The sequence below is a fragment of the Vitis vinifera genome, chromosome 14, assembly GCF_030704535.1.
Source record: "Vitis vinifera cultivar Pinot Noir 40024 chromosome 14, ASM3070453v1".
Lineage (NCBI taxonomy): Eukaryota > Viridiplantae > Streptophyta > Magnoliopsida > Vitales > Vitaceae > Vitis > Vitis vinifera.
In genome coordinates, this window is record NC_081818.1 from 7351971 (window position 1) to 7362500 (window position 10530).

The 10530-nt window shown below is 34.1% G+C and overlaps 1 protein-coding gene across 1 annotated transcript in view; it reads right to left on the minus strand.

Annotated features, from left to right (window-relative positions):
- LOC100248755 (probable inactive ATP-dependent zinc metalloprotease FTSHI 5, chloroplastic) overlaps positions 1-10530 on the minus strand; it is a 52834-nt gene that overhangs the window by 14100 nt on the left and 28204 nt on the right. Inside the window, exons 10-12 of the mRNA XM_002274573.4 lie at positions 7579-7780; positions 6703-6831; positions 3602-3784 (exon numbers count right to left, since the gene is read on the minus strand). Coding sequence (XP_002274609.1) covers positions 3602-3784; positions 6703-6831; positions 7579-7780 — 514 coding nt within the window. The remainder of the gene's footprint in view (positions 1-3601; positions 3785-6702; positions 6832-7578; positions 7781-10530) is intronic.

Genomic DNA, 10530 nt, shown 5'->3' on the forward strand with positions numbered 1-10530 from the left:
ATTGTGAGTTTGCTCATACAGAAAAGATAAAATAAAAGAAAGGAAAGAGCACTTATATGCTGGGATAATCAATATAACATAGAATAGAGATGATAACTTATAGACATTTTGCATGTTAAGAAAGGAGGAGGGGGTGGCAGCAATACAGAAGAACTTGGCAATCTCTTGCAAGAAAAAGATCAAACATGAAAACTCGGTAACATCGGCAGAGAGGAGAAAAAAAAAAAAAATCGGTAAAGCAATTTGAATTCATGGGTTTTCTCCTTCTGAAAATGTTAAGCATTGCCAAACTTCCAATTGTAAGAATCAGGTCCAGTTATTAGGAACAGGAAACAGGGAAGTAAGTAATTTTTTCCCCTCGTGTTAGCGAACTTTAAATTTGATATCAATAATTCCTATTTTTTTTAAAACATCAAAACAGTTCAGTAGAGATATGTAGTAGCCCTTTCAAACATTAAGTAATAAGAAGCACTAATGCAACAGATGCAAACAAAAAGAATATTGTCGCAGAAGACACCACTATGCATATTGATTACCATTTTTTCTTTTAATATCACTAGAAACTAATAAAGAACTAAAGTAGTAGTAGTAGTAGTAGTAGTAGTAGTAATAATAATAATACTCAAGCAAGTTCCCAACAAGACAAATTTGCATGATCTAAGATGATTTTATGCAAGTTGTGGCCAAAACATAGATAATTCATTAAACTGCTGAATCAATTTTTCAGTAAGCTCTAGCTTGCATGTTGCAGAGATGATTATAAAATACAAACATGCAGGCATACATGCATGTATACAAACATGTGCATAAGATTGAAGTGGGGTTACTTGTACCATATCTTCTTCATTGCCAAGTAAATAGTTGTCAGGTTTAGGTTACTTTGGCTTTAAAGCTTCTCGACCTTCAAAAGAGTTAAAACACATATCCCATTAAAATATCCAAGACTGGTTCCTGGTCGACTGGATATTTCTATCACTAAAGCTTAAAGTTTGCCAATAAGTTATTGAATATTGGCAACCTTCAGCACAGTTTTTATTTTTCTGAGTTCCAAGTACTACAACTTGGATTTTTTTTTTTCATTCTCTACATTAGAAACATTTGGCAGCCATCCTTCTTTATTATTATTATTATTTCTTTTGTATTTTATTTTTATCAGAAACAAAAACGATTTCATTAGCATAGTAAAACTGAGAAGGATGAGGAATCCTTCCCTAAATACAAACCTAATCAAAACAAAGGAAAAGGAAAAAGAATCAAAAGACAACAAAATATATCAATATTACTATTTTGACACTTTTGAACTACATATTGAAATCCAATCGAGTTAAATAAGGCTGAGAGGAATGCCCTTGAAAGCTATAGTAGTAGATGCCCAAAATGTCGAATAGAAATAGACTAGGTCCCATAACATTTTGATTGTCCCCCACTTGTCCTCAAAGATCCTTGCATTTCCTTCCCACCATACCATCCAAATCAAAGTAAGACAAGCGATTTGCCATAGGACTTTGACCCTATTCATGCTCCCCAACCCTTTAAAAGAAATGATCAACATGTTACATACACTTCTAGGAGGAACCCAAACCAAGTTGGCCAATCTAAAAGGCTTATGCCATAATTCCATAGTCATCGAACAGAGTAAAAAAAGGTGATCTATCGATTCTCCACTGCCCATACATAGAGTGCAACAATCCACAGCTGCAGGCAGATGCCATAGGTGATCTATCAATCTTTTTTTTTTTTTTTTTTTTGGGTTTACACAAAATAAGGGTACTTGTATCATGTGCTTACCTTGTAACATAAATATAGGAGCTGGAGGCAGGTTATCCCAATCTTCCTTTCTTCTTCTTTGTTCTCATCATCTTTTAACTCTAAGAAAAATCCCTAGAACTAACAAATCCAATTTGGTGTCAAAACTAGAGGAGATCACTGAAAATTGGGACGGTAGTACCAGATCTAATGCACTGCTACTGCTTATGTCCATCTTGTTGATGTCATCAGGGGACATAATCGCTTCTTTGTAATGATGACAACAGGGTTTTCCTACTTAGTTGACCTCTCTGGTTAAACTTGGGCATAGTAGGAGTTTGGTTGATTCATTTTGGGAAAAAGGGACTGATATGTACAGTCTCAAAACTCGTCCCCTGTGAAGGCTTTTTCTCCTTAGCCCACTTTGACCACTCACTGTTTTTTTGACATATTGTGGTAATTTGTGATGATCTATGTTTCTTTGAGGTTGCATCCAAGGTGTTTTCTATGGCTCCACAGTTAAAACCTACTCTCTGGGGCCTGATATGGTATTCTGGATTCCTCAGGTTACTAAGTGCAGGTGGTCTCAGATGCCTTGCTTTTTACATGTGCTTCATACTTAGAATGTTGGATGTCATATGAAGCACATCTGAAGTTAGCTAGACACTACAGAGGTCTTCAATGGAAGATTGGACTAAGGTCAGAACCTGCAATGAAAATCCAACCTTGCAGAGCATGATCAAGAAGTTGAACAGCAGCAACTATTTGCTTGGAAGCAAGCAGTCTTTCTGTTCATCCCTGGTAGATGGAAGATGGCTTACTTGAATAGGACAATCAAGTAACCTAGTTCTCATCAGTATACTTATGGTAGGTGGAAAGGCAAGATTGTCAGTGCCTGCAATATCTTAGGCGCAAGGGTTGGCACTTAACAGGTGCTGCTTGTGCAACCAACCATATGGAGGAGGCAGCTAAACAAATCTCATCCACTGTGAAAAGGCCTGCAGCTAATGGTGTTTTTGTTTTTTGCCTTCAGGATTCTCTGGGCCCTCCAAAGATCAGTAAAGAAGCTTCTGTCTAATTGGCATGGCAGTTTCATGGGTCAGAAGCCCTCAAAAAGTGTGGGGGATGGCTCCATTGTACTTGATGTGGTGTTTTTGGAGATAGTTCGACAACACGACCTTCAAGGAGGAGGAAAGCTTAAGAAAAAAGTCATTTCTGGACTTTTTGTTTCTATTGTCTCAAGATTCCTTAGTTTTTCTTGAATTTATTGTGCTTCAGAAGAGTACAAATTGGGATGGGTTCCCTGTAAGTGTTCCTTTCTATTTTTCTGTTTGGTGCACTTAGTCTATACCTCCTATGCACTAACCTTTTTTGTTAGGTGCCTTTTAATAATTCCTCTTATTTGCTAAAAATAAATAAAATTAAAACCAAAAGAAAGAAAGAAAGAAAGCACTATACTTCTTCTTTGTCTAATTGCTGAGAAGCTGTAAGAGAAGAAAAATGCATTTAAAATCTCATAACAACTACTCCAACTAAAGCCCATTGATTGGCAATTGTTTGCATATATATTCTCCACAACTGATTGGAGCATTAGGACATGAATATATATGAAAGTAGAATGAAAGGGACTGGAGAAGAATTCAACAAAATGACTAGCAATGCACATATGCAGAAACATGACTAGTGTCTAATACTATCTGGTAGTAAGATTCAGGAAATTTCACATAAGAGAAACTCAGAAAAGCAATCACAATGAAATCTTCTAATCAGATAAGAAACTACAGAGATAAACTAATGAGAGTAGAAGCAATGTAATTTTCCATATTTAACCTTGATGAAAAAATTAGTTTCTTACATCAAGTGGAGGATTCAGAAATTCTATTCCATTGCTTATCTGACCATACGGTTCCATCAAATCAACCACATTCTGCAAATCCTCTTTTGTCAATGTCAGTCCAAGATGATTCACCAGAGTTTTGCTTACTTTCTTCACCAATTTTGTTTTCCTCATCCATTTAGGGACAAAACCACTGAAAGTCTACACAAAGCAATATTGGGTTATGCCTATATAAGTAGTGAATGTAATGAAAGAAAAAGGCATCCATAGATCACATTTATAAAGTGCATTAATTCAAACCCAAACCTTCTGCAGGGCATGGAAATATATATATATGAGCCACTAGCTACAAGCAATGCAATTATTGACTACCACAACCAATCAAATAATTCAATATATCTAAATTAAATGAATGCATTCACCTGCCCTTCCACTTCCCTTTCCATCCCTCCCCCATGGCTGCAACCCAAACACCCCCCACCTGGACAACGCAGCTTATGCAGGTAGCTGCTATAGAATAGCCCCTGCCCCTGTTTCTTTGATTCGTTATTTAAGAAATGGAGCATGCTACTCTCCCATATTGAAATGCTATGTCACATTTCAGATCCAATTGGTCACTCAACCTCTCCATCATTCACACATCAGACAATACAGCCCTTTAATTTAGTTCAGTTTTTTATAGGTCCCAATCTGCCATGCTTCTTTCTCTCTCTCTCTCCATATCCAGCGCATCGCTGCCCTTCTCTTACATTTCAGAAGACAAAAGGTGCAAGAAATAAATTTCAAAAAGCAAACAGTTTTCGGTAAAACTTAATCCTTAATGACTTAAGATGACTTCAACTAAAATTATAACTAAGAGGATGTTTGATAAAGCTTGATATTGATTAGGTAATAGTTTAAGTTGACTTTAAGTTAAATTATTCTTAAATTGTTAGCTTAAACCTTTTTATTTGATTTTTACTTAAAGTATTAAGGTTTGGTAAAGCTAACTTAAAATTTTTTCTAAATTATCAAATTAACATATTTATCCTCATTAATTTGAACTAATATTTACCTTCATTAATCATAAGCAATAAATTTGTTTGTTAAACATCCATATTAAAAGTAATATAGCACATAAAATGACTACAAAATGTTTACCATAAAACATGAGTCATGAATGTGGAGTTATGGATGTAAAAGAGACTCAGACAAAGGTAAATAGGGCAAAAGAGATTTGAGACAAGTTAATCATTTTAACTTAATACTTAAAGTTATTTTTACCTTCAAGGTGTGACATTAAGTTATTTTACAAAACATTATTAATCTATTTAATGACTTAAATTAAGTTCTTAAGTCATATTAAGTCATTAAGTTGATTACAAAATACCTTCTTAGTTGTTGACTTGAAACTTAAACCCAACTTCATACTTTAAGTGTTAAGGTTGTTTTCTAACACCAACTTAAAACCTTCTCTAAACTATTAAACTAACATATTTACCCTCATTAATATTAAGTAATGAGATTATAAGAGACAAATAAGGGAAGAATGCAAAAGATGTTTAGGATTTCGAAAGAGTTAATTATTTTGACTTATTACTTGAACTTATTTCTTAACTTTTTGTAATAGTAAGTTATATACCAAACATAATATATCTAATGACTTAATTAAATCATTAAGTCCTATGCAATCATTAAGTTAATTTACTAGACATTCTCTAAATCTGAAATGCCTTTTGGTAATTTAAAAATTGCAAAAGAAAAAAAACTAAAGGAGATGAATAACTAAAACAACCATTATTTTACCACCACTGGAAATTAACAAGTTTTCCTTTATCAAGTACCAAAAAATCAATAAATGCATAAATTAATTGCATGAAAATAATTTGGAGCAGATAAATCAATCTTGACAAAAATATCAAGGATATACTTAATCATCAATTAATCAATCTATTAGATTCACATCCACCAAAAAAATTAACAAAATAATAATAATAATAATAAATAAATATAAATAAAATAAACAATCCCATTTTACATGGAAAAACCTCCTAAGAAAACTATGGCACCTAGCCCCAGCATCGATGGAGCACTATGTGTAAAATCACGTTATGATAGACAGCACCAACACAAACGTTGGCACTGATTACCCAATAGAACTCATTCACATCCCAGTCTCGTCTTAGTACTGTCTGATGATTAGGAATCCTCCAAATCTATCATGCCGAAATCCTTGTGTTTACTCAACCTATAATAGTCTAAAGTCCTTTTGCATAGTCCTAACTTAGAATGAAACTTTATTCTAGTTTTTATAAGTTTACACCTAAGTTAAGTCAACTAACACTGTATCATCAACTAACACACACTCTAGTTTGATAAATTGACATTATATATTTCCTGAGTAAGATTGAAGAGACAAGAAAGTCACCAATATGTCCTTGGTGACATTACTTCATCTAAATCAATACTCTTTCCTTTCTAAAATGTACCACATTACCTCAGTCCAGGAATCCAACATATGATTTTTCCTATCTATCTATCATATCAAGGAATTCTATCTTCTCTCTGAAATTTTCTATATATCTCTCTATATATATCATATTAAGGAATTTTATCTTTTCTCTGAAATTTTCTATCTATCTATATATATCATATTAAGGAATTTTATCTTCTCTCTGAAATTTTTCATTAACATATTAAGATTTAAAATAATTCAAACGTTTTAGTCAGGCTCATTTCAGGATGCCCAGGTCCAAAGCTCTAATCTGAACCTCAAGATACATGAAACTAAACAGTAACTGTCACAGTGAGAACTAAGAAATCAGGTGATCATATATTAAAAAACTTCTGAACTACTGAAGAGAAAGTCCCATTGCAATATAATAGGATATTTCATAAGAGTAATATAATACAATTTGATCACAGAGGATCAGGCAAGGCTAATGAACCAAAGGTGGTATAATGGGATTCTACTGAATAGGCCCCACATTATAAACCAAACTCCATTTCACGGACCTGGTTTATCTCAAATATAAGAGAGGAAAAGACAACTAAATCTAGGAAAACAACAATGCACCATATTCAACCAAATGATAAACCTGAAAATTCAGAATAACACCATAACATCAGCTATTTCTTACCGCAAACCAGCTACAGTAGCTCATAAGTTCATCGACATCAAGAAATTTGCTCCTAAAGGCACTACCTTCCAAGGCCACAGGAACAAGTTTTAGCTCTACAGGGCGTAGAAGAGCTGTCTTCTCAGCAACCTTAAGGCAGAGATTTTTCATGCATCAAGAGAAAATCATTTCAGATTTTTCTGCAAATTATTCTATAAGCTGCTCTCTAGAGGAACACTGATTAATTCATCATGGAAAGAAAAAGGTCTAAACTACATAATAATCTGCAAATGTGGGACTGTACATGTAGAAGAAAATTATGCCAATTGATTAAGACCAGGTATGCTGCAAGTGGATATTCACAACAAGAAATAAACTAATATCATGATCAAACAAAGGGTACATGATGTAAACCAACTTAAGGTATCATAGTTCAAGATACAAATCTGCTGAAAAACATATAATTAATGACAGCTAAACAGCAAACAACTTGTTAGTCCTTTCCTAGGCAAATTGTATACTTCAAGATGAGGGACGACATCACACTAATGGAGTGGTCATATAGAGTATTATGAACAAATACAGAAAAAGGCCATGAAATTGAGCCCATAAAATCAATTTGTGCGGTATATAGGTAATAACAGTGAACATCTAAATAACTCATTTACTCTTTCCAAGAAAAATTACCTCCACAAAACTCAAGGGGAAGCAAAAAAAATCAGAGAGGACGTAACTTATATTATTAATAAATGTTAAAAGTGACTGCAATTAAACAGGCAAAACAGACAACTTTCACACCATTCTGTACATTCTTGCCAGCAACCAATGTCATTGATGTCAAATAACACAACTTAAATGCATATGCAAATAACCTAAGAACTAGTTGGCTCTACTGACCTTTCCCCAGTCTACGTAGTCAATGAGCTCATCATCCATAGTTTCTTTTGCAGCAATACGCAATATCTTCTCCCTTTCTGTTTGAGTTGGCTGTTGAAGATAAAATATTCTATCCATTCGACCAGGCCGCTGTAATGCCTGGTCAATTTGCTTAAGATTTCTAGTAGTAGCCATCAAGACAACCCCATCTTGCTTCTCAAACCTGCAGGAAGAGTGTTTTACATTGAAAATTAAACACATTGGGCATCCTTTACTTTAAAATGCAACAAAAAAAAAAAAAAAAAACATGTAATTCACATTTCAGAAAATGTTGATCTTAACAAACTCAATACATAAGCCTGGACAATCTTCAAGGGTAAAAGAGGAAACATTGGTTCCTAAAGATCAGATAACACAAACATAAACAATAAATTATATAGCGGAAAATCCATAACGTTCAAGATTCATTTCGGTGACATTTGAATTTTAGTTACTAGAAATAGCACAGGTTGGAAATGGCAACCAGGAAGTGGAAGCCAATACTGGGCTTGCCAAAAATCTGGAAGCAACAAGTGACCAGATCCAGATGCATCAAAGAAGCATATTGAGAAATGCTATAAGAAATTTACAATAAGTGATTTTGGAAGCATACATAAGTAATTGCATAAAAGGTAGCAAATTAGAAGTACTTATGATTCTTTTAAAAGGGGGAAAAACCCATAACCTCTTAGAGTAATAATATGATACAATAGAAAATATAGATGGTAAAAATCTTTGAAATAGTTTGAGTTATCAATTAAACTTTATTATGCTACCAATTTTCCTAAAAGCCTTAGTTGTTAGGATTTACATTAAGAGCTTAAGTTATTAGGATTTGGACCCATAATTTATATCCTGCTCTAACATTCTCTCTCATGAGTGGCCCCATACATGCTTGTGGAGAGACAAGCAAATTACAAATTTGTGACAACAAATAAATAGATAGATAAATAAATGAAGGGTGACTCAAACTCGAGATCTCCATTAACCATAGTCAATATCACGTTAAGCTATCAACTTTCGTAAAGCTCAAACTATTAGGATTTGAACTCATAATTTTCTTTTTTTTCCCCAATAACCCAGAAACCCCACCATGGCAAGGCCCTTCAGACCCATGGTTTCCAAACCCCAGGAAGCCTTACCACATGCATCACAACCAACTTTGGGTAATCCAAGGATACCTAATGCCAAGAATTGAACTTGAGACCATGCATCTCTACCTCACATCCCAACACTTGCCCTTACCAAGAAGATGAGGGTGGGTAATTTTTTTTGTATCCCTCTCCCTTTTGTTTTTAGCCTAAAAGGCGCCTATTGTATATTTCTTGTATGCTTTGGGTTGGCCTTTGAGCGCCCTGTTTCTTTAAATATACTCTTTCCTGTGTCTTTGCCTATCAAAAAAATAGAAAAAGAAAAAAAAAGAAAGCTTATAAATGTTATGGCCTCATTTCAGGAAAATTTTATTTTAGTGAAGATGTAATTTTTTTTAGTACACTTCTTGCTTTTTGCATCGAAATCAACTCTTGGTCTAGAATTAATTTCTTTCCCTATTATTGTCCCTGATGGGCCTGATCCTGTAGTTCTGCCACCAAAACCACTTCAATTTTATGCAAAGAAGGGGACATGATAGCAAGGTGATCAACAAAGTGATCCTAACTTACAACTTGATGATGAGAAAAGTTTTGAATTTGAAGACAAAAACAGATATAGAAGTCTTGTAGGCAAGTTGATCTATTTAACAGTGACAACACCAAACATTACTTCTGCAATTAGTGCAGTTAGTCAATATATGCAAAGTCTTATACAAATTCACTAAGAAGCAGCCTGTAAAATCCTCACATATTTCAAACAGACAATTGGTGTGGGTGTCCTATACAACAAAGATAAAAATTTGGAGATAGTGAGCTACTTGGAAGTTGATTGGGTAGGTTCTAAGTCGTTAGGAAATTAACAAGCAGGAATTGCGCTTTTATTTATGGAAACCTAGTTGCTTGGAGGAATAAGAAGCAAAATGTTGTAACAAGGTCAAGTGAATATTGTGCAATGGCCCAAACTGCTTGTGAGCTCATGTGGATGAGAAACGTGTTGAAAGAGCTTGGGATTACAATCAAAAGTCCTTTAGTAATGTATTGTGACAACCAAGCTGCTACTTATATAGCTAGGAATCCAATTTTTCCATGAGAAGACTAAGATCATTGAAGTTGGTTGTCCCTTCATGAGAGAGGTAGTTATGAACATAGAGATTATTACTCCATATATAAAATTACAAGATCAAATTGGAGATCTCTTTACTAAAATGGTGCATAGAAGCTCTTTTTTTCATCTTTGTTCCAAATTAGGCATCGAGGATATTTATACTCCAACTTAAGGTGGAATGTTACAAAAGGATAGAAGATATGATTTTTGTCTGTATAATATATCATTTTTTTGTTTAGTGTTTTTTTGTCCTTTTTCTCTAAAATGGACTTTCTTTGTTGAAATACAAATCCAACTCTTATGAGCTAGACGATTCTTGTTAATGCGTGTTTTTGATCTACATATTTGTATTGTTTCTCTTACTTCATAAGAATATATGAATTTTCCCTTTCTTTTATAAGTTTGGACTATGGTTTGCAAATGATTATGTTCCCTTACTAGCGGACCCAATGGCAGTCTTGCATCTTGGAGGCTACAAACATATTTAGTCAATTGAGGCTAGCTAAGTGTAGAAGGAAGGCTCCTTAAGTGTAGGGGAGCAAAAAGTTCGTGGGTTTCAATAAGTATTTGGGATTATCTATAGAACATAATGAAGAGGACATTATAAGGTTGATATAGATGTAACCATTATGAAAAAAAAGAAATGAAAGCAGGAGTAACTTGTGAAAGGAAAGAGAACTTTGCAAACCTGCATGGTCAGTGAATTATGATGGCTAAGCAACAACAATGGAACTTTGA